The 26,756-nt window shown below is 32.0% G+C and overlaps 1 protein-coding gene across 1 annotated transcript in view; it reads left to right on the plus strand.

Moving 5' to 3' along the window:
* Window positions 1-4,212: 4,212 nt before the first annotated feature.
* The window catches only part of Egfr (epidermal growth factor receptor), a 52,927-nt gene continuing 30,383 nt past the window's right edge, over window positions 4,213-26,756 (plus strand). The window contains exon 1 of the mRNA XM_040709298.2: window positions 4,213-4,558. Within this exon, the coding sequence (XP_040565232.1) occupies window positions 4,444-4,558 (115 nt within the window). The 5' untranslated portion in view covers window positions 4,213-4,443. The remainder of the gene's footprint in view (window positions 4,559-26,756) is intronic.

Below are 26,756 nucleotides of genomic sequence, written 5' to 3' on the forward strand. Positions count from 1 at the left end.
ATCAATTCTAATGTAATAACTAGTACTTTTGCTCATAAAAAACGGAAAATGACAATGAGAAGTAATGTAAATTAATCCAATACTTTCATTATAATTAATTGATGTAAATCATGTGTACTTTATAGCTTGTCCAATGTTTTGGAATGGGTAATTTGAAGAATAAATTTTCTTTTTACTAATTGTTGTGGTTATTATTTAACTCCTGAGAAATGAACTTCCTTTTTTACTAGATTCAATAGTATTCAAATCCTCATTGAACCTTCGTATGCGCTCATAAAAGACGGAGAGTAACCTTGAAGATCTGCGGCACAGTTATAATTCCAAGTCTCCGTTGGGCTCAGAGTAGAACTGAGGATCTATATCGAAGTAATTCTTGCATATGTTCTCCTCCCTTGTCACAGCTGATTTTTGATCATCTAATGAAACTTCATGATATCATAATTGTTTTCTTCCAATCCATTCTCAAAAGTCAGGGTTACCATATAGATTTTTTTCTTTTTTTAGCATGCCCAAAATACACGCAAAGAAAAATGAGGGCATGCTCGGGAATTCTGAGTGTACGTCCTTTTTTGGACTCGGAGTAGAATTGAGGATTAATAATGGAGTAATTCCAGCTTATAAAGGGGCGTCCGCAAGATTTTTTTTTCTTATTTGATTTTTTTTTAGAGGGGGTTAGTTTATTGTATTTTTTGAAAATTCATATTAAATTTTTCGCAAAAAAAATTTCAAAAATTCATAGCTATTCATAAAAATCGAATCTTTTAGAGACAAATTTCAAAAATCAAAAAATTTTAAAAATGAAATTTCAAATATTGACATACTCCAAATATTAAATTAAAAAAAAAAAATTTAATCCAATTTTTTTTCACAAAAAATTAGATAAATTAGATTTATAAAAAAAAAAAAAAAATACCCCCTCCAGCTATCTTTTTGCTTATTTCCTTACTCTTGCCTTTTTATAACATCTAAACTGCTTTCCCCTGAAACATCATTCAAATTGTCAGGATTACCATGTCAATTTTTGGTTTCTTTTATTTTAATACCCGCAAAATTAATTTTTTATGTATCACTGCTCATTTTCATAAGGATTGCTTAAACATTGATATTTTTGTTAGATGTTCCGTAGGAAAAATGATATTATTATAATGTACCTTCATAAGGCTCCTATTGCAAAGAAATAATAACACTCATTTAGTCTCATAAATAAATAATAAAAAATTATAATTACATTTTTGATAATATGTACATTCACTCATCAAATGATTAATGACAGAGAATTAGTAACGAAATATGTAATTTCTAACTTAGTAGTTTAATTGGGGTTCTTTGTCACTCATAATGGCATTAAATGACTTTTGTTTTTTCCTATATTATGGTGTGGATTGTCGTGTTTTGGAGAGAGGGAGAAGTGTTGCTTCTTGATGGAAGTGGCATTTAGGCACTGGCTGGGTAGCAGGGCAGACCATGGGTAAATACGGTTGCAGTGTGCCCACTTTAAAATGGGCACTGCACTGTGTAGGAACCCCACACATTTTACTTTCCAGGGAAAAAGGGCATTTTAAGAAACAAACATTTTCCTACAAATTAAGTTATGTGATAAAAATGAGAAACATCTCTATAAAAAAAAAGGTCAACAAAGAAAAATGGGAAATGTATTTTCTAAAAAAAAGGTCATTTAAAATTTAAAAAAGAAATAAGATATGAAACTAAATTCTTAGCTAATTGAGATTTAAGTCCCATCCTATCAACTTGTTAGAAATTTATTTTTGAAATATTAACTAAAAAAGGTAATTTAATAAAATGTAGGTTTGTCCCAAAAAATGTAACTATAGAATTATCAAATAAAAATTATCGTATCTTACAAAAAAAATTAACTACAGAATTATCAAATAAAAATTATTGTATCTTCCGAAAAAAATTAAACCCCTTCAAAATAAAATCCTACGGATGCCTCTGATACGCAGCCGTAGCAGTTAATGGCGGCCCAATAAAAATTCATAAAGTAGCAGAGAATCCATGCGTCTTACGATGAATATTTTAAAGGGTACCAAATGATTAAATAAATAAAATTGAATAAGTATTTAAAATTTAGAATAAAAGCGAAAAATGAAATCTTACTAGAAAAAAATTAAAATATCTCACTAGGGTGTCAAAATATCATAGGAAGAGGGTACCATAATCTAGGAAAGAGTATAGAACTCCCCTCTTTTCCCCAGGAAAATCCTCACATATCCTTACTTTTTTTATAAATTCATGAAATCTCCAATTTTATGTGGGATAAGTGTTGCATATTAAAAATCAACTTAAAATGAAAGTTAAAATCAAAATAGGGAAATTAAAAAGCTCCAAAAGTATTAATTTAAAAAAATCCTAATTATGAATATTTTCTAAAAAAGGAATAATCACAAAATAATATATACTTTATTTTTAAATTTATTAATTTCTAAATACTAACAACCGTTCTTAAATCTGATACTGATTAGTGTGCTCTTATTTGGAAATCAAAATATAATGACACGAATCTGGGGGGAAGCCCAATTGAAGGAAGATCATAAATTTTAAAAAAAATGCAAGAAAATAACAAATTTATGATGTTTTATAAAGTAGACTTTTGCAACACTGTAGTGTACATAGCAGTTGTACCGGAACCAAAGGGACCATTGCCCTTCCACCCTCTTTTGACAAATTTCAATAGTTATAGAAATAATCATAAAAAGTAGAGTTCGAGTATTACTCAAACTCGAAAACAACTCGAGTTTACAAAAGTCGATAAATGTCACCAAATTACTCGACTCGCGGCAATTTTTTTTTTTGAAAAACTCAACTAATCAATCCCTGAAATATTCGAGAATAGATTAATCTCTTCGCCAGTTGTTTCTTTTCTACGGCTAGGGAAATTAAATCAAAAAGAAGAAATATAATTGGTAGTGATGCCGATTAGTGATGTGACGTTCCAACTACTCTATACCCCGGCTCTTTTAGGTGAACGACAGGAGCCGGGTTCCAACCATTGAGAGGTTTTTTTAAATTCCCCTCCCCCGAAACAAAAGTATATATATATATAATCCTTGACCCCCCGCACTATATCGATTAAAGCAACAAAAAAATCTAATAGGCCGCCACGTTTTATTGAACCGAAGGAGCCGGAATTTCCATCATTAATGCCGATACAGCTGATATTTTAATAACTATACAACATGGCAAACTAAATACATTTAGTTTATAGTTATTATAATGGTTCATTTCTTTGAAATAATTTCTTATTATTCAAACAAATATATTTTTTTAAATTTATATACATTTTTGATTAGTAACTGAAGGCCTTATTGATGTAGTCAAAGTGACTTGATTGTTGAACTTTAATCAAAAAATACTTTTGTTTCCCTAATGCCTTTACTCGACTTAATTAGATGCTCAAGAAATTGAAATCAACAAGATTCAATATTCAAATACCTGTACGAACTCTATAATTTTGTCTGTCCAACTTAATAAATGTTATCCCTTCCAAAAAATTAAAAACTCTACAATTTTTTCAAAAAAGTTTATGGTCTCTTCTAACAAAAAAAGTTATCTGTCAAATTGGCCATTTATTAAGAAAAAAAAACCCTCTCCCCTTAAAAAAATCTTGCGTACACCCCTCATGACGTCACAATTATATAATTTGCCCCGTTCCCCACTTGTAAATGCATTCTGGCGCTTGTGGTGTATAGGGACGCTAAAATTTAGAGACGGGCTCCACTGTAGAAATTGAACAACCTCATAACTGGATTTAAGAGTATGAGAAACCAGGATATACCTTTCAAAAGATCTTCTTCCAGAAGACAACTGAATGGGACTTTTTCTACCACACTAAAAACAACCCTTTAGGGCAATCTCATTTCCTGTTGTTTTTCCCTGTTTTGATGTTGTTTGTAAAAGGTGAATACTCAGACTATTTTTAGGATCCTCACCATGATCCTGGTGGTAGGTGGCGTATGAGGAAGAATGACCCCCCCCCCTCCAACTCCAAGTACGTAGAGGAGGAGTACTCCCATCGTCTAACAATAATAAAAATATTATTAATATACAGACGACTAACGCAAGCGCACTCCCTCGTTTCCGGTACGTATTAACAGAATAATAATTTTAATATCATTATAGTTGTTCGTTTCGTACCCTCGACTTCTACTACAACGTCCATAATAATAAAAGTACTTGTTACTGTTAATTCTCAGTACATTTTGCAGCGCGAATTGTTCATAGTAGTTCGTGTGTGTGTTTTTAGTGTGCAAGTGGTGGTGCCCTGTTGCATTTTCTGTGAGTGTTGAGTAAAGTGTGTTTTCTTCCACAAATTTACATAAATAAAATATAAGACGACGGATATTTTGAATGCCCTCTAGTGACTGATTGGGGATCTTTCTCCGTGGGTTCTATTTCGCATATGAGGCCTATATAGCACTTGACATGCTCATTAGTGACATTACTTTAAGGAGGAGAAAACCAGTGATGTCCCTGCCTCTATTAATTGCCCTACTCCTCTCCATACATTTGCCGGGTGCAACACCCTTAGAGGAAAAAGGTAAGCGTGGGAATTGATTATTATATTATTTTCTTCGTTTTTGTCAGGTGCAGGAATCATAAAAATAACAGCAAACGCAATAATAACAACAACTTGTTGTGTACTCTATTTGTACTCGAGACTACGAGTACAAATATAAAATATATGTTGTGTACAATTTATAGTCTGCAAATGAAGGGAATAATTACAAAGGATGAAGATAATAATGCAATCATGGAATATCCCTTGAATGGTCCATATATTAATGGTGTAACTATTTGAATAAAACTTACCGATTGATAGAACGTAGTCTTTGGTGCATTATAAAGCTCAAATACCCAGAGTTATATTACTTCTCAATACATAATACATGTGTGATTTTAACAGATCAAAATGAAATGAGAGCATCAATCAATATTTAAATGACTGATGATGTAAAAGAAATAAAACCTAATGAGATGTAGAAATGGTAACTTGTACAATCTGCTAATACAAGTTACAACTTGTACATATTATATGCAGGGCTCAACGGTCCTTAAAAGCCCAACAGGGCTAGTCCAAAGAAAATACTATCTCTGTGAAAAATTACTAGCCTTAAATAAGACAAATATTGGTTCATTTATAGACTAGAACAGGAATAAAGTTACTTTTTGTTTTAAATAAGGTAAGTTTTGGAAGTACAAAATGAAAGTAATAGATTTTCTGTGAAAAACTATTTATACTTAATAAAAAGTATAACTAAAAAGAAGTCTTTCTTCAAACTAGCATATGCTTTAAATTCTTTATTTCCAAGTAGATAAGTTGATCTTTTTGCTTCATATTCATCTGAATAGTATTTGAATTCTCTATAACTGCGATTTGTTTTTAAAAATGTAATTAACTTATAAATCACCCATAATACATATTTGTTTCAATGTCAATTAGACGTAGGAGACGTTGGCACAAGGTAATACATATGGTTTGAACTCAAAATTGCCATATGTATATGGGTTATTTAATGTACGGCATTACGTGCTCAAATTGGCTAGATACAGGCCATCCTGTACAACTCAGACTGGTTTTCTACTAGCCATAAGCTAGTGAACTCTGATTATATGTCAAGATTAGTGGTCCCCAGGGGGCTTCTCGAAGCTTTGTGCTCCGTATTGCATGATGAAGGGCTCTACGAGAGATTTAATAATTACAACATTATTTGCCTGCAGATATACAAAAATGATATGAGGCTCTGCCGTAATGAAAAGTTTTGGAAGCACTGGTTTTAGCCTAATACTCAATTACCTAACATAATACTGTCAACTAAAAATAGGGAGTTACTTTAATATTCTTATACTTAGTCTACATAAACAGATCTGTCGTAATAAGAAACCCTTATCATTACTCAAGACTTTTGTGTATCTTACTTCTATATTAATTTATTTTATCTATGGACATCAAGTATTATATTTTTAGTTGACGATGTTATGATAGTTTTTGTTCGGGAGCGGTAATTGAGTATTTGTCCTGAACGAATTAGATAAATTATATTTTTTATGAATATATATCTATTATAAAAGTTTTTCAAATCCTTGCAATTTATACAAAGGGACCAAGAGCTGTGCTGTGCTTTTTGCATAAAACGCTAATGCCTAGTAGCAATTAAAAAATTACATGATAATACTCTGCTTTAATGGCGGGAAAATGGAAGAGAAAGAGAGAGAAAGTTTTCAAGTTTGAACAATTCTCTCATACAGGTTGACTCAATCCAATTGCCGGATTTCCTCTTTAAAGATCTTCTGCTTCTTCTTCAAGTTTTTATAATGATGATTCTCTCTCCTCGTCAATGCCTTCCTTGCGTCTCTTCGCTTCGTCTTCCTCTTTCTTCTAAATTAGTATTATACATATGTATATTATGAGGATGATAATGGGATCTCCATTCTACATGTCATACATGTAACATAATGGGATCTGTATTAACTTTCTCTCTCAACCTTTCCGCCTTCACAAAAGAGAAAAGACTCAAAATTAATTGGTAGTTCGTCCATTTCCCCGAACTATTGGACTATTTTCCATTTAGGTATAGCATAAGGCACAGGTTCCTAACCTGAGCTCCTCGGAGCCCTTTTCCTCAACAGTGCATCTTCAAGGGCTCTGTGAGAGATTGCATAAATAATACATTAACTATTTGGTAGATCATATTGAATAAAGAGGTAGAGGATCACTGATATAGGGCAAGTTACCTACTACATACATATGTGGCTCATCAGCACATAAGCAATCAAAGATGATTTTGATCATCAAAAATGAGTCTGGATTTTATACTTTTATTTACTTTACACAAATTAATTAATTATCCAATGTGTTACGATGAAAATAGTAGAAGACGATCTTGATGTTGTCTAATTAAAACTATGTACAAGTTTGTGCTAAATTTAAAGTTATAAACTCAACTATAAATCATGCAATATATTACTTCAATATACTAATAAAGTAAATAATAACTATTTTCTAAAAATAATTAATTAATTATCTTCCATTTCTATTTATAAGTTGCTTCAATGAATCCTTCAAAAGCAGGTCAGCAAGTCACACTTAAAGGTCGCAAATTTGTTTATATAAAGTTATTGGTGTTCGACCTATATGATTGCTTTTATGGAAACAACTGTAAGTGTTATTCATCCAATAAAGACCAAGGCTGAAATTCGAATCCGGACCTTCTAAGTGTTATAGTAGGAGCCTATGCCCTAAGTTGTTTTATTCTCATTTTTCCATGCAATACAATTGTTCAATGTATATGTCATTGGTGCTTGTCTAAATGGACTATTGCTCCAGGTAGTTGAGTATTTCTGTTGGGGTAGGGATTTGATTATTGTTCCTTGACAATAATTAATTTTGATTATAATGCAACTTAAACAGAAAATATAATAGCTTAAAGGTAATTTCTTTTTAAAATCAATGTCATTTTTTTAGTTCATTCCTTCAAGAAAGGAAAAAAACAAGCTAAGCTGTTTGCAGGATTGTTTCATGTGTTTAGAATTCTGTGACTCTACTCACAGAAACTGTGGATCACAGTGAAACTCCCTTATTTTAAAACACAAATAAGTAGGGGAGCGGGATAGACAAATCAACAGCAGATCAATAAATATGTTTGGTGAAGAATTGTATGTCGGCTCATCCTCGTTACCTTTATTGCATCTTACAACCTTTCTATAGAAAATAAATTGTGGGAAAGCCTCAAAATCAGTTCGTAGAAGTTAGCCAATTATAATTCTCAACGATGAAATTGTTCTTCAATAATGGTTGGGAATTGTTCACAAAGCCTTAACAAGATACTATTCGCATTCAACCAATCAACGCTTAGAACACCGATAAGAAAAAAGGACCAAGAAACATCAACACCTGACATCAAAAAATGATGTAAACGCCGTGTCAGAAAGGGCTATGTAACAAGTACGTACGCAGGTTGGAGGGTTTTTGAAATTGAGTAATTTTGCTGATCGAGTATTTTCGGGGGAAAAAAACACACTCGAGAAATTACCGAGCTATACTCGTTACTCGCTTGAATACTCATACTATTATAGATATGAAACTTGTAATTTTTGCCTTACCGATAATTTTTGGGGTGATAAAGACAAAAATTCATTGATTTCAGTGGACTACAGTCCATATAGTCCACCCCCTGCAGGACGCCCTGACATTACCTAACACTTTTTGCACGGTAACAAATTTATCAGTCAAAAAATCATATTTTAAAAAGGATTATTGAAAATTTGTCATTTAAAAATTGTCTTTCTTTTCCCTAATTAGTAATAATATATTCACATTCTTAACCGACTCTCGGATAAAGCAGCTTTCTTCCTCTTTTGGACACAAAATTTTTAACGCAAAAAATCCGAATAAATAAAAAAATACTTAGTTATTTGGAATTTTTAGGGGGAAAAAAATTAATTACAAAAAAAAAATTCAAAAGTCGATAGCAATTACCAAATAATTACAAATTTTTGAAAAAAAAACAAATATTACATTTAAGGAAAGACAAAAAAATGAAATATAAAATTTTGTGGAAAAAAAGATCAAAAATCCATAGCTATAAACAGATGATTAATTTTTTTGTTAAATAATTTTACGAAGTAAATTTCTGAAATACATTTTTTTGAAATTTTTTTTTGCGGAAAATTAAATTTTTGTATAAAAATTTTAAATATAACATTTTTGAAAAAAAATTCAAATTGTTAAATTTTTGAAAAATTAAATTTTTTAGAAATTTAATTTTTCAAAATCCATAGCTATTGACAAAAATTAAATTTTTAGGAGAAAAAAATCCCGTAAAAGTAAAATTCCTTCTTTTTTTTTTGGGGGGGAGGACTACAGCCCGCCCAGCCGCTGCAGACAACCCAGCATATATGTCTATATTGTATGTATATGAAGTAAAAAAAAAGGATGTTCTTTTTTCTTGATATTTGTTCACAATTGTTTTCATGTTGACACACCACATGTCACAATTGACTCAATTATTATACAATTTACAATACATATATTTATCATTTATATAAATACAAGACAACTACAGATTACTTAATATTATTTGTTTATAGTATACATACGATATTTGTATTAATGGGAATATATGTTTGTAATGCTGAAGAAGAGACACACATTTTGATGTGTGAAACGTCATGCATTAAAAGTTTTGATGGGGGGGGGGACCAAAGGTTATACTTGAGGGAGTTTGAGGAGAGGAGGTGGTGGTGGTCGTCGTGGTTACACCCTTCTCCAGGTGCTGCTGCCTTTCAATTCCTCGTAAAATAATTCCTATACCACCTAGAGTAGAGTTTCTATGTTGAATTATTATTCATTCTCTCCATACACCATAGGCGTTGGAGGTGTTTTAGCCCTCCGAATAAAGGAGTTTTGCTAATTATTAGAAAATTTAATATTTGTTTGTTTTTTTATTAAATTGCAATAAATCTTTTTGTGAATAACTGTGGTTTTTTGAACTTTTTTTCCGACAAATCTTAATTTCTTGATTTTTTTCAAAAATATATATATAATCTTACGGACGCCTCGGCACACTTACCGTGTGTAAACTAAACATTTACATAGTTTCCATTAAGATTTCTTTCTCAAAACCCTGTTTCCCCGGGATTTCTTAGGGTTTTACACCTACCAGAATTTATTTATTACATAAACAATATTGGTAGGATCGGATTACAGAATTCAAAAGGATCTGTGTGCCTTAAAAAAACAATCCATGTACTATTAGTTCGAATTGAGTAGTTTGTAATGAAAAAATTTAAATTAGAAAAGGAAAACGTTTGTTGCGTTCACTTTTTTTTTTTTTTTTTTTCATTATTTAATCGTTTGTGGGTGTGTTAACATCTAAAAGAAGAATTCTTGCCCATCTTTGGTGTAAATTGATTTAAAAATGCATAATAAAATAAATATATATATGAATTTAAATAGGATTACGATATTTTCCCGGCACAAATGCTATTTTAAATCTAGCTTCCTCTTTATACCAGTAATTAATTAGCTGATAGGAACAAGTGACTTAATTCAGTAGTATCACATCTCTCGCTCCTGCATTCTCCTCGCACTCTTTTTTTCATTACAAACAAACCATAATGTTTGTATCCCTATGACCTGTCACTCAACTTTATTATTTCTTTTTACATCAGTTCTAGTACTGACAGTCCGAAGGACCGGACTTAAGACTGGACTGGGCCAAATCAATAAGAACTGACACAACACTGCTTACCTATATGTAAATAAGTAATTTTTGAAAATCCCCATTTCGAGGCAACCCGTGTTTGATGAGATCCTGTTTTTTTCGACAGAACATCGAGGATTTTTACCTTACGTTTCAGTGCATGTGTTTTTGGGGGCACTCATGAAATGTATACACGTATTGATTGAAAAGCAATGTGAAATGTATTTAAAAATATACCTATAGTAAGAAAATGTTGTAGCCATCATACGATTTGTACCTATTAAAAAGGAAAAATCCTCATGGGAATTATTCGTTCTCATGAATTCCTATGAAGTTAATACCAAAAAAAAAAAAAAGAGGGGTAGGGGAGGGATATAAGTTGACTTTCTGCTGATTTTTTCCTTCATGTTTCTTCTATGCGAAGTATTTTTTGTAGTAAAAATTTAGTATCTGAGAAACGTTTACTATAAACGTAATTATATTATATCTGGATTTTGACAGTACTTAAATTTCAGAGTATTTATTATTTACCAACGGGATCCCGATATTTAAAAATATTTTCTCCTCGAAATGAGAAACCTTACCTTACAAATATGATTCTTAAGTGTTTTATAAAATATTATTTTTCTATCTTCCAAACTGTCAATGATTCCTCTATGCAATTCTGTCACCATCGGCTGTCAATAGTGTGACAGTAATCCTCTTACGAAAAAAGACACATAATTTACGGATGTTGTCGATATCCATTTCAATCAATGGCTGGTGAACAGCTGCCTTTATTGACTCCCCACGTTCTCTACATGTATTTTACTCAACTACAATAAGAGGGAATCATTAAGAGGATTAGCATCTGGCTTATAGTGTGGCCACTTTGACTTCATCTCTTAGTAATTGATATTTTTATTCAAAAGTGATTAGGTGATCCTTACTTTCTTTGCAATGCTCACATCCCCTACTTATTTGTATATTATCAACAGTCTACTCCAATTAGCTTTGAAAACTCAGTTGTAGTGTGACCTGCACGAATGAATCATGTGACCTAGAGTCTTGTGTTCCACTCTGCTGATACAAATCTTAGCTTAATTAAAAAATAATAAATATTTGCTGACATTTTCTATGTAGCAAAGGATTTTTTTTAAATCAGTAACAAACAGACAACCTCAGAATAATTTTCAAGTGTATGAGTGTGTTCAGTATTAGTTTCCACCCGATATATTATGTACAAAGGTATAGAAGTATATAGAGAAAAGAATATTCTCTGATGAGTAATTAAGTCTTATGAGTCCTTTGGGTGGTTTGATGTAGCACTTCTCCTTTACCTGCTGCAGGGTCATTTTCATGCAATGAATAATGGAAGAAAACAAGAAATGTTCCCAATAGTACATTAGTAATTTTCTGCACTATTCGGTACTCACAGTTAATGTTAGTGTGGGATCGGTCCTAGAGATAGGACCGGGTTTAGAACCGGATTCGAAGTACACGGGTGTGATATAAGCAAACTTATATAATCCTAAAAGATCTGAAACCCGAACAGGCTTCGGGTACTCGGACATTACATCACTAACACAAAAATTAACAGATTGTCAGCTGTCGGGGTTACTTTTTCTCTAACCAGTGTTCTTAATATTGATAACTTGAATTCAAATTAGTTCTTATTAAGTTGTAAACAGTTATTAACTTTGAACCATAATTTTATAGTTAGAAGAATTGGCTAACCACCAACTGATTTTGGGCCTTATTCCTTATCGGAGGAGAGATTGCGAGATACAATAAAGTGTTTAATGTCTAATAATTATTTTCTTATAGTAATAGCATTGGGTTATTTATTGTTTGGGTATCAAATATCCGTAAAAATGTACTTTAAATCCGGATCCTATTTTACTAAGGCCTGAACTTAGGGAGCAATGCTGATAAAATTCGAGACAAGTATCCATCTCATTTGGGATTCTGAAAGTTTGCGTACCTGAAATTTAATAGAATATTTAGGTATAAAGATCAGAACCAACCCGAATCCGAGACAATATTGGTCCTATAACTGAATTCCTAATCAGTTTTTTTCCAGGACTGCGGATTCGGAGTAAGAAGTTGGAAAAATTGTACCGACTCCGAGTACAAAAATCATTATAACTTTGTATAATTGTATATAAAGTTTTTTTTCTAAATGGTTATAAATTGTAGGTATTAAGTAATTTTAATTTATGAAACTTGAAAGTTAACTCATTTATAATTGTACTTCATTAAGTTTCATTTAAATTATTATGCAGGGTAGGGCATACCCCCTAGCCATGCAAGTTTATTACTTATTCTTGTGAATAGTCAATTTTTCATCAGATTAAAGAGTACGTATAACATTCCAGTGACTGCCTATAGCTATATTAATAGTCTCTAGATTCAAATGACTCAATAGTACTTATATAGGCTATAAAATATATTATTAAGAAATTATGTGTTGGAGTCGAAGTGGGTGACATTCAAAATACTTGAGTCGGAGTTGGGCATTTTATGTACCCACTCCGCAGCCCTGGTCTTTCCTCCCATCCCACAGTCTTAGAAGAGCAATTCGTCGGTACTACAGTCCTAGATAGGACTTCATAAAAGAATATATTATAGCTAAATCATCTAATACTAGAGTACTATGTGTATGACTAGATACACACGAAATTAATTCAAAATCCTATTGTTAATTTGTTATAAATGATGATTTATGATCGTAGCTATTAATGAAAAGTCCACAGATGAAATGATCTATTACTAAAAGGCTGATACAGATCGGTCCTAGTACTGACAAAGTTAATGAGGAATGAACTTAGAGGACTTCAGTCTGGATAGTTTCTTTAGACCGATCCAACACTATTCACAGTAAGACTTTTTTTTCATTTATGTACCTACATACATATATAGCTTCAACATAGGTAGGTAGGTGTACATATGTATCTCCATGCCTCGCTGAGCATGTTCTTTGTGCTGTTTTCATCTAGTGAGTTAAAGAGAGAGTGATGAAACGAAAGGATTTGTAATTATGGTCTTGTATTACTTTGGAAAAAGATAGGTTGCGTGTCTAATTATCATGAACGTCATGATAGATCCACTCAAAGCTTTAAAACTATGTGGGAAAATGAGATTGTTAGCTACTTAAGGAGATTTTCTTGCCTATGAGAAAACTTTTTCCCTCGTTGCTGATATACCACAGATAACGCAAAGGCTACCCTTTAGAGTAAGAACCCAGATAGGGAAGGGGTGGGGTTGGAAATTGCGAACACAAGTTATAATAAAGTGCATAAATTATGTGTAGCAAATGCAAACATGGAGGCCAAAAATGCCCCCTTCAATAGACAACTATAGCTAGATAAAATATTGATTTTATAGTCTTAGACTCTAGGGGAAGAGCGGTTAAGGAAAAAATAAACAATTCAATCCAAAAACAAGGAAGACTATGTCCCTACCACCAACCTATAATATCGTGTTATTGTTGTGACGTAGTCTCCCTTATTCAACGCCCAGTTCAAACTGTCTGCGTGCCTGGAGGAACATGTAGCAGCTTCTAATTTTAAGCCAATCAGAATTGAGAACTACTCAATCCTACCTTCCTCGCCTTGAGTGTCCACTATTTGGCTAGGGTCGTCATTTAGTCTTTGTCTTCGTTTTCACAACTTGCCTTATAGCATGGGGCCCACTCTGGTATATTCATTTGGAGATTTTAAAACTAATAACATTTAACAAATAAAACTAAGATCTAGCCAAATGAGTAAGCTATGGGATTATTTTATTTTTTTAACCTTTTTATATTTCCAATACGTAGAACTTCTATTGGTTACTCTCAACTTTCTCGGAAACTTTGGATTCTGATAATTTTTTACTTTTTTTTACTAGTTAGTGATAGTACCCGGCATTGCTAGGAGTTATTAAAGACAATTTTTGTATTAATATAAAAGATAACTCGCCAAGAAATCCTTATTGTTACTCTTCGTTCTTCAACAACTTCCAAAAATAAATAGAAAGGTTACCAACAACAACAGCAAAACTATGTAACTAACTAAAAAATGCTAAGGATTTACAGCCCTAAATATATGTACTCTTCTTTTCTTTTTAAAAAGATCCCTTGATATAGCTTCACATGGTGGGTGTTGTTAAACCTAATCTACAGTCACATTTTCTTAAAATATGATGCGCTGAGCTATTGCTAAATACGCTCGTTCTTAAAAATGAGCCCTTCTCAGACAGTCAAACAAACATAAGAACTTTTTTTCTATTATTATAAATTTGTTACAACAACTTCGTAATTTTGTGCCATTTTGTAGATATTGATGGTTGTATTATTTTGATCATGCCCCCATTGATTTCTTTCAATAAAATCTCAAACATCTTTAGTCTGAATAGTTTGTCATTATTATTAATAATAAAGGCCTAATTAAAATATTAATTATTTTCTCATAAACATTTGATCCTTGATGGCTGAGATTGCTTGATGATGACGTCATTTGGTCAAGTCAATTTATATGGGACTGTTGTTGCGTCCGATTTGGACGCATCCTTTAGATTTAGTTTGGGACCGATACATCCCTGCGAAATATCATATCTTCTTTTTTTAAGTTCATATTTATTATTTTCTTGCCGCTTATAACAATGCAACTGTCGTTATTCACTTATTTCATGGCTGAGTTTTGTCTTTTTCCATTGGCTTGTCTCCCATCTCTGCGCGTCTGGCTCTCAATATGGAACTCACATTGAGAACTACTGACAAGGAGTATCTATATGTAGATATTTTTAAACTATTAATTATCAAACTCCCAAAAGTCCAAACTCTCGCATTTCTATGACATCCACAAATGTGTTTTTTTGAAATTTGAGCTGTATTAAGGTCAAGATTTAACGAAAAAAAGAATGTAATAATACTAATTATTATTATTTTGTTTCGTTCTCCCTTCCACAAAAAATATATATCCATTAAGTAAGTTGTAAAAAATGTGTAATGAGGAGAGTTGGAATATGGAGCGTCAAGCTTCATTTAGTCCTGAATATCACATCACTAGGAGGGTCATTTGTAGGCCATATAAGTCAAATCTGTGGCCTAATAACTGATTTATGTCATATGTGACCTATCAACACAAAAGCAGGCTAGGCGGATTTTTATCCAAAAATATGAATCTGGATTATATTTATGTATATTCCTTAACTAATTATCTTCTAACTTTATAAAACCCTTTTCGTTTGAGTGGCCCGCAGGGCTGACCATCTAATTTCTATTGAATTTCATGATCAGTTTCTGTTTGAAGGGGAAGATATCACTTAATATGATTGCCTGCTTAAAATCCGTTTTGTTAGCTCGTTAGAAATGAAATTTCAAACGTTATCTCAGTCTGTATTCAGAAAATAATGATAAGGTACGTTAAAAAGTTCATATTTTATGTATCTTGTTTATATAACTCGGGAAAGTACACAGGATTATATTGGGGAGGGCAGTGGCTTAGAAAATTAATTTTTTGAAGAAAATGTCAAAAATCCTCAGCTATTCCCATAAAATTATTATTTTTTTAAATCAAAAAATTAAAATTTAGTGGAAAAAATTACAAAAATTAAATTTTAAATATTAAATTTTTTGAAAAAATTTCAAGAATCTACAGCTATTCACAAAAAATTAAATATTTTCGAAAAAAATTTCAAATATTAATTTTTTTGGAGAAAATAAATTCTAAAATTCATAGCTATTTATAAAAATAAAATTTTTGGAATAAAATTTCAAATATTAAATTTTTGCTTTGCTGCATAATTGAACGAAGGACTTTAAAAAAATCAAGTAAAGGGCAAAAATTTCTTTTTTTTTTTTTTTGGCAAGGAGGCGGGGCTACAACCCTCCAGCCCACTCCCTACATACGCTCCTGTATCTGAAATACGAGTATAGGGAAATGTTTATATTTATAAATTAAAATAAATAAATTGAACATTTCTCCTTTTCATGATTTTTGTTAAAGATTTTTTTTGTGTTGACACACTATATACATATATATAGATCTTAAATATACTTAATAAATAACACATACATAGATCGTCTTATAGAGGAGCTCCCCTTCGGCCTTCTCTCTATATCCGTTCTGTCCCTCAGAATTAATTTTTTTCAATTAACACTGACTGAACAGTGAACACCCTCCTTCATCCATGATTGGATTTGATTATGTTTTTCATATTTGGAAGGGTTCCTCTTAATTTAGCACCCCCCCCCACCCCTTACTTCAATCTTTGTACTGGTGGCTGTGAGGGGAGGGTAACCCCTTAGTTAAGTGATTATCTCCCTTGTTATATTACATATACAATATAGTATGTTCTTATATAAGCACACTTTATCCCATGATGAGTGATTAGTGATGCGTCTATTTGAGTCGAGTCGAATCGATAAATAAGAACATGTACTTGGCATTACCCGAAGTAATTAGGCAGTAAGGAACTGACACACTTTTCTATAATACAATATATTTGCTTTAATTGTATAGAAAAGTACTCCTCAAGAAATCCTCGGGTTTATTCTACGTTTTTCATGAGCACACTCACTCGTAGTTTCACTTTATACTTCTATATTATCTCCTTAAGAATGAAATAATAATGGTAACAGCTTTGGACTGGAATGTACATGTCGCAGAGGGCAAAATCTCCACCTAAAATCAAATTGAGTTGTGTATCTAAAATTTAGATACATAACTCTATTTGATTTTATGGGGAGGTTTTGCGCTCTACAGAGTGCCCATAGGTATCTAAAGCTGTAACTTTTAATCCTGCTGACTAACAAAGAAAAAAACATTACCTCTGTTCAACTTTGTTAGCAAAGGTTAAAAAAAAAAGCTCAGATTGGCAACAACAGCAAAAACTCACACGCTAAAAAATGTTGAGCATTTACAACTCTTTTTTTTCCTCTCTTTTAATATGAAACGATGAGCGTTTAAACGCGCTCATTGTTACTATGTCTCATCTAAAGTCACATTGATTATTTGTATTTTATATAATGTACTTACATTTTTTTCAATAAAAGTTTTAGGGTGTATAAAGCATGTCCTAAAAAGCGGGAGCGGCTTATTCTAGTGGCTAATCTGAGCATGATTTTTTTATTTTCCAAAGCCGTTGTCATTATTATTCCATCCTTGAGAAGGGAAAATGTTAGTATAAAGTAATAACCGAGTGCGTGTGACCATCAAAGACGAAGTGTAACATGGAGGATTGGCTCAGGAATTATGGGTGTAAGTCCTTGTTGGACTCGATAATTGAATGTCGACATCGTTGTAATTTATGCTATATTTGGTGTGGGATTTGTGTATATTTCCTTCCTCTCACGGCCGCATGCAGCTGCTTTAATGTAACGTCATGATAGCTAAGTCACTTTCTTCCCAAAAAAATTCTAATTGCCTGGATTACCACGTTCATTTCTGGTTTCTTTTATTTTTACATACCAACAGGTCATATTTTTTACAGGAGTAACTTTCAGTGCATTTATGCATTACTTACCTACTTTTCATGAACTATTACGTCGAATCTTTTTTGCTTAGTGTCCTAATATTTTTTTATTGTCTCCTCAGTGATCAGAAGAACCTCATAATAATTCTGATTCATCAGAAAATTGCCTAGAAAGGATAGTGCCACGAAAATCACGCAAAACATAATTGGCTTAGTGGATAAAACCATTAGGACAACTCAATACAACTATGAAGATGACACAGGGTTTTTTTAAATTGGAAAATCAAATCAATGACCATTTATTAGTGTTGTGTCGAATCGAAACAACACTAATTATATTTGATTTTTATTCTTATTTGAAAGAGATTCCTCTTAATTTAGCACCCCTTATTTCAATTTATCTTTGTACTTGTTGCTTAAAAAATCTAACCCATTACTCCTTAGTGATTCTCGCAGTTGTTAAATTAATAGTATGTTTTTATATAAACACACTTCAGCCCATGATGTGAGATAGATAAACTTGCATGATTTATCTATTATTACATGTATTTTTATATTCATACAGTGCTGATGATTCAACTTGTGTCAAGATATGTATTCATTTGTATCATTCATAACGACAAAATTATTAATGTAATTAGCTGCCTGCAACAATGTAGCCACCCTTAGCGACAATCATGGTATCCAGGCGGCGGCAGAAGGCTTGGGACTGGCTGCAGATGTAATCCTATGTCATGCCGTCCTAGTGCTGGCTGATGGTGGCTTTGAGGGCCTCGGTGTTTGGATGACGAACACTGGAGGCCTTCCCCTCGATATTTACCCAATGTGGTCGAAGGGTTGGCATCAAGGGTGTACGTATAGTTAAAAATAACACAAAAGACTCATTCAAAAGAGTCTTACGACGGAAGAGATGGGGTTCTTTCATTGCTGGTGTCAAAAGTGGCCTCTCCACTTTCTAAAGGCTCTTTCCACCCACTTTTTTATAGCTCTTTGGAGATGTGAGACCCCGAGGTCTCTTGCATGTGCAATATTCCACTCACAAAATGTATGGTTTTATCCAGAAAAAAAAATCTGATACACTCTGTAGTATCTACTGTCAGTGATGTTATAGGGTTTCATAAGCCGATCCAGTGAGAGGCTACTTATCTTGGTGCCCTCGGAGGTCAAAATTAAAAGCATTGAATACCCTCTTTGAGAAAGGTATTTAGGTATGGGCCAATTCTCACTTAAAGGATGACCTTTCAATAAGATGTTGATCATTCTCATGTGTCTACTGTAATTTCTGGAAAAATATATCATTTTTAATATATATATTTTTTTCAACTTGTATTGATATCATATCCACTAGTATCTTTTCAAAATTTTAGGCTTCTAATTATAAAAAGAAAAAAGTTAAATACAATTACTCATTGTACAGTATTTAGACACCCCTGTATGTATATTAGGAATTATGTACTTACATATATTTAAAGTATGGTGATGAAACGAGGATTAAGTCAATTGTGCATTACATATGATCATTCTAGGAAAGGCATTTCACTACAGTCATGTGGAACAAATGATATACTCGTAATAACAACAGTTAATTTATTATATTATTAACTAGTACTAACACGCAATTGCTTCTTATTCGGGAACAAACAATCACTTTCTCAATTTGATTTTTTGGGAGGAGCTCAGATGATTGGGATATGAAGGCTATTATTTCAAGTGATATAACTGATATTCTGGGCTTTGTACGCACTAATACGCATTCACAACCCCGATTGACAAAAGGGAAAGGAAATATTTGCTCGATTGCCTTCTGTATTTTTTTTATTGCTCACTGTTGATAATATTAATTATTTCGATATAATCATAGAGACATATTACCGTATCTATGGATATTACATATATACACAACAACGAAATCCGGTGTGTTTGATCTATCTACTTTAAATTAACATAAAATGATCATATTTTAAGATTTATAAAAAGAAAAACTGAGCAGCAGATATAATCATTGACGTTGGATTCAATAACGGCTTCGATTCAGGTCCTGAACCTTTTGCTACCCCCGAAAACTAGAGCCCGATCTAAATTATTGCATTCCAGAACAATAGAACCGATCAGGGACTTCTTGGTGGTGTGAAGACCTCTCTTGAACTTTGACTGAAGGTAATTCCAGACTAAATATTTCATTGTATTCAGGTGAGAGGACCTAGGAGGCCTAATATTATTGTATACTCAGTCATAGCAGTGATCCTGGAGCCAATTTTGAGTCGTTTTAGATGTGTGGCAGCTGAAAGAGTCATGTTGCCAGACCTCCTGTTGATCCCTGTCATCTTTGAGACTTCAGCATTACTAACATCCAAAAACATCACAACAGCACACCTGTGTTCTGCCTCTGAAAATGCTAAACACTCTAGGCGATGTTTAGCTACTAAGAGCTACGTTTATATATATATTTCACATACAAAAAAAAAGCATTATGCAGTTATGTCATAATATATCCCGGAAAAATTCTAACAATTCGGAAAATTTGAAATATATTCCCAACTTTATACTCCAATGAGTTATGAGTCCAGGCGCGGGAAAAAAAATTTATGCTACAAATCCAAGTCAAGTTTTTACTCACATTGCCAAATCCTTAAATTTTCATCGAGACCATTTCTAGTCCTCAGAAAGTAAAATATATTTTAGAGAGGAGAAATTTATATCCAGTGAAGAAATTGAAATTACTTTCGAGTCCGAGTAGATTTGTGAGTCTTTGATTGTGAGATCAAGTCTTCAAAACATGTACTCAAGCCCAATTCACCTCTGGTAATGAAGTCCTTATTGGAGTATAGTAATACTGCTAGGAATTGCAGGTGGGTTTAATCAGCCATAGGAAAATCAATTGCTGAAAAAAGTACAATATGTATTTTTGTGGTAGAGTTTAATCGGCGGTCCTACGACTGATTTCCTAATCAGTGTCCCCCTCCCTTTCTACCATTCAACGATTCTAAGGACCGATTATTCGATCCTTCATTCCTAACTATCTTTTTATTTTCTTCACTTCTAGCTAGGAATATATATATATATAAATGATAGCTAAAACGTATAATAATAAGTTTTAATACTTCAAACTTCAGGTACCTTTCTTTTTGAAAGAGGTTACAATAAAAATTCAACAACTGAAAGGATGTCGTTAGTAGTTATTTCATTTCAACTGCTGTAGTTACCGTAAAAGACCATAAAGACTGTTTCTAGAACTGATGTATTATATTAAGATAGGACTACAGTCTTTTTAGGCTTTTTTAGACGGAACCAAATTAGTTAGTGGGATAACGACGAGTCAGGGAGGAGGACTTATAATTTATATTAGTCAAATTTTATATATAGAGATCGCTCAATCATATTTCCCATGTCAAGTAAAATATTATCTGATATATATCTGTATGTAAGTACATACAGTGTTGGTGGTGGCCCTACAAATAAGACATTCTAAATAGACAGTATATCCACATAATTCCCCCTCATCATAGTTACCATATGGTCAATTATATACTGTGAGAACTTTTAAGTGTTTGTATATAGTATGTGTATTTTTAAATAAATGTTCAGAAAAATAAAATAATGTGACGTTTTCAACCATAAATTATATATATATAATACATATACAGACTCATATTATTTACTCTTCTCAGTACGAAAAAACGAAGAAAAATAAAAGGATCTGACCCCTCAAAAATATATTTGGGAACACAGAGTTGATGCTTGACGTGTTCAACAGTTCTTCTTTAGCGTCTTTGTTTGCATGGAATTATGATTATACAGACAAATGGTAGCCAGATGTGTACCTACTCTTGAGGAGTGATCTCACTTATTTGCTATCATTGCCTACTACTATGACTGCGTTCCTTCCACTCTTCTTCATGCCTTTCTGCATTACCATGTAGATAGATATATTTTAATTAACTTCCGTTATGTAAATTTGTACTTGACTAAAAAGATATTGTTTCTCTATGTCGTGTACCAGTTGCAATCCAAATAATAAATGAATATTTTTAAATGAAGAATGAACAGTCGAACCTGTGACGAGGATAATGCAATAATTGAATATTCATTAGATCAGTCTTATGGAATTCTTGACCATTCTGGCAGCTGGATCTTTGCTTCTTTTGTAAAAATTTATGACTTCATCGAATTATAATTATCGAATCTTAAAAGATATTGAATATCCCTATAATAAAATTGTGTTCACTCTATCTCAAGCTTTCCAACAGACCCAAACATCTTTGAATGTCTCTTAATGACACTTTTTCTTTCCTTAACCGAAAATAATTAGTTTTTAGTTTCTTCTCTTCAGGAAGCCTATCTTGAAAATTTTCAGTTTACCTATTTTGAACTACGAAGTTCCTGACACTACCTGAAGTTCTATAAACTGATCGAATATCTCCCTTTCAATTGCTTCCTTAAGTTGCTTTGATTGCAAAGGATTCTCATAAAAAAACATAAAGTTGTAGACATTGAAACCAAGCAGTTTCATATGATCATTCATCAAACCTTTCCTAATTTGTGAAGCAGAGTTTGTCAACACAAATGATAAAGAGTTGGATGTGTGACTTTACCTCCTTGAAACTGACTCACAGAACCCCTGAGGTTCCATCGAACCCAGCTTAAGAACCATTGCTTTAGATCAATAGTTCCAAACCTTTGGGTTGCGACCCCAACTAGGGTACCCTGACAATTTCACGGGGTCACCTAAGGCCTTCAAACAAGTTTTTGTAGGATACCAAATGTCCTTGTGTTGTAAAAGCGTGCTAATATCAATACTATCTTATTATTATAGTTAATTTAATTATTTTTATTTTGTAAAGATTTGAGATTGCTCATGATAAATTGAGAGACAAGTATTAAGAAAATAAAATATCTTGAGGAATTTTTAAATTAAGGATTTACTTTCAAAGTTAAAGTAGGAATTGAATAACCACAATTTGTCATTTGCAAGGAAATTTTGTAAATAAAAAAACATTGTGCCTATAAATTTTCAGATATTTTGGATTAAAATTATATATATATCTAGTAATATTTAGTTCCGAAAATAAAGTGAAGAAGATTACTCAATTAATTTTGTTTCCTTTGGGTCAGAGCAACTTAGTAAATGAATTTAGTGGGTCACAGTAACAGAAAGGTAGTGACTTGCTGCTTTAGATAGTCCATATAATATAAATGGTGTAATTTTTTGACTATTTTTGATAATAATTACTCATTTATAATATCCATTATGGGGCACATTATAAAGTTCAAATCCCTAAAGTTTTATCATTCATAAATAAATAATAATAAATCATTTGAATAGGCCAACATGAAAGGATAATATCAATTTATACTAGTTGGTAAGTAAAATGACAGATGTAAAAATTAAATAAGGCCTTTTCAGACCTACAAATTGTAAGTTATAACATCTACAAAGCGCTGATAAATTAACAAGTCATCAAATTACAAATAAGAGAGAGTAGATTGCGTGATCATTTGTTAATAAACAAAGTTGCGGCTCTAAATAATAATTATAATTGCTAGAGCTACCTGTAATAATAATAATTATTACGTATGGACAATATTGTAACAGCCAATAAAAAACACATTTAAAACAACATACAGTTTCATGTAATTAGAATATCCTATTCTTATTTAGTGAGACAAATCAGTTATTACCTATTAGTTTTGGCTTTGTTAACCATAATTAAGGTGGTCAACCGTCCTTTTTTTCAGTAACAGGAGAGTAATCGGGTTATGTTACCCCTCTCAACCAGGAATAATATTTTATAGGTCGGAAAAAGTTATATGGGCGCGAAATTAGGGGAAATATTTATATACTTTTTCAAGAAATTGTATAAAAAAGGTCATAGAAGAAAAATGAAAATTCCTCCCTTTTATCAAATAAGGCCATAACATAAAAAGAGGATTAACTTTTATCTAAATAAATAACAATTTCTTTAAAAAACGTGATTCATTGAAATATGCATACGATTGATTTAGCTAATATATACAGAGGGGGTACCCAAACTTGCAGTTGCATTTAATTACGATTTTGTTACCGTTATTTTTAATTACAAGGTTTCATTACGCAACCAAACGACAGCTAAAATACAAATAAATAACTTTTTTTTTATTCCATACCTCAAAGTGTATAAATGTTGGAGTAGCAACAAAAAGTGCAGCGCTAGGGCTGTCTCCAGCGTCAGGATTCATAGATCGTTGGTATCTCCATCCGGACTACCTACAACATCAATTACAGGCTCATACAACCAAGAAGAACTAAAACTGATACAGCAAGAATATGGCCGAATTCTGTCCAGCCTCCAGACCTGACCTCAACTCCATGGACTTTGCAGTTTGGGGTGTCCTGGAGAAAAAAATACGCCATCACTCTCATCCAAATTTGGATTCGCCTTGAGCTGCCATCATGACAGTGTTGTACTACTTGGATACGGCCTTCACCGTCAAAACTGTTAATTTGTTCGAAGCTGTTATTGATTGTAAAGGAGAACATATTATGAGCGTTGTTTGAGGTAGCATAATTTGTTTAATAAAACGATCGATCGAGAGAAATTGTATTCGGGGTTATGATAAATATCGATTGAAATATGTTGAGTATAAATTATTAGCGAAATACAAAATCAAAAATAATTCTTTAAAAGACCAAAAATAAGTTAAATTCAAAATATATTTTTATTAAAATAAACATAATCTAAAATATAGTTTTAGTCAATAATATCTTAGCAGCTATTGTATAAGCTCTAAGTATTCATTACAAACAAAAGATGATGATACACAAGAATCAATAATAGGGCTTTATTCTTAAATTTAATAATTTAAAAATATTTACAACCACTTCTCCATATAAGCCAATTGCAATGAGTTCTACCAATGTCTGGAGTGAAACAAGGCTAATTCACAGAATCTCAACCTGAAAAAAGTTTTGGTTTATTTTTTCTTTCTTAAAATACGATTAGCTTTTCTATCTACTATGAATCTCGATTGTCAAACATTAAGTAGCTAGCTTTTTGTATTTTTCTTAGAGAATAGTTATTTATTATTATAACTACAATTAATTGATAATCTTATGACTGATTATGAGCCTTGATTGATATAAATGAATATAAAAATTCAAATCTTATGTCATAACCTTTTTGAGTTCATAATACTTCATAGTCAGCTTCTTTAAATCATGCACGAGTCAACTTATGAAAATTAATAAAAATAACAAATAGGAAAATATCTTTCTTTATTTCAAAAAGTATGTCGTGAAATTTAAATTTTAGAAAAATCGAAGGATTTTGTACAATTTAAGTGAAGTCACGTGCTACAATTAATATATCTTCCACAAAAATAACATTTTGGAAATGTAATACTCAAGTTTTTGAAATAAAGTGTTAAACCATTAATTATATTTTGTATTTTTTTAATGTCAATTACAAAAAAGTTACCAAAAATGAAGTTTAAATGGAAAATGATATTCCTTACAGTGAGGAATCATCTTTTTGATAAAGTATTCGCAAAATATCGTTATGAATAAATATGTAGTTTTATAGTATTATACATATAAATGCTCTAACCATTGTGTATCTTAATGGAGAATAATTATATTAATAGAGGGCGCAAAGGGATAATGGTTTCTCGGTAGGTGTCGCGCGGATTCGTATATTTATTATAAGAGCAACAGGTTAATAATAATAGTATGCCTCAAATATTACAGGTTTCTAACGTTAGAGGACTCTTGTATATATGTATTTAATCTTTTTTCTTTTGTTCTCCTCTTATAGACGGAATAGCAGCCGAGGAGAGAGGTCAATGTTCTTCTTCGCCTCAAGAAACAATTTTTACTCAAAAATATGTTTATCACTTGCGAAGAGAAGGAGATCATTAAATTACAATAATATTTTTCCTCCTAAATCTTCCTTATACTAATAATAAAAAAGACGATGATAATCCCTTCAAGGTAGACTAATTATGAAGAGGGATAAGAACTGCTCACAGTGGTTTAAAAAAAAAAAATATGATTCTGTAGTAGAGTAGACCGGGGCCAATTGCAACACATTGTGTTTGCCTCAATTACTCCAAGCTGGTTTAATTTAGACTCGCCAAATTGTAACACAACATACTTACATATATTTACTATTGTTTTTTATTAATTTAAAGGTTATACCAGGCAATAGTCTTTGAATGCAACTCGTCAAATATTGCAACTAGTGTTGGATCGGTCCTAGGACTGATTTTCTAATCCGCAGGATTATATAGGGAGGGGGGGGGGATTTTCGATTTTTTTTTTTTTTTTACTAATGTAAAAGTTCCAAAAAATAAATTTGAATTGATAAATTTTTAGGGAATCAAATTTTTAAATCCACAGCCATTCTCTAAAAGTTGATTCTTTTTCTCTGCTGGATAATTCGCCCTAATGACCTTACAAGAAAATAAATCTTCCAAAAAAAATTATTTTGTTTTTATTTGTGCCTAAAAAAATTTCATCCTCACCCAAAAACAAGCCAAAATTCCTTAATTTGGTTGGGGGTACTGCCCCTGCAACCCACGCTTTTTGGACGCCTCTGAAAGGATTTTGTTGGTAATCACGTAATTTCAGCTGCTATAGTTACCCTATAAGACCGATAAGGACCCTTCCTAGGACTGATAATTTTTATTATGAACGGAATTAATGGGACGGTAGTCTTTTTAGTGTTTTTTTAGGCCACTTCAACACTATTTACAATCGTCTTTGTAGCCAGGGATCGTTGCTAGAGTTAAAAATATCGAATATGAGTTACAAATTAAGAACATTAGACTAAAAATATTATTTATGAATCCATATTTAAAGTACTTTCCATCATGTTGAATGATTAAATTTCAATTTGGTAGTATAGTAGATTAAGATAAAATAATCCGATTTATATTATAGATCATTTTTATTAGTTTTATAGATGGAATAAATTCACTCTCAAAAACTATCCAGAGCTTTGTTACTTGAGATATTTTACTGCAAATTTTTCCTACATGAGTGCCGTAAAATTTGATTAAATTATAATCTGAAGTAATAGTCAAAGAATCCATACGTCAAATCATTCATGTTTTAGGAAA

This window comes from Lepeophtheirus salmonis, chromosome 3 (assembly GCF_016086655.4).
Source record: "Lepeophtheirus salmonis chromosome 3, UVic_Lsal_1.4, whole genome shotgun sequence".
In the NCBI taxonomy this organism is placed as follows: Eukaryota; Metazoa; Arthropoda; class Copepoda; order Siphonostomatoida; family Caligidae; genus Lepeophtheirus; species Lepeophtheirus salmonis.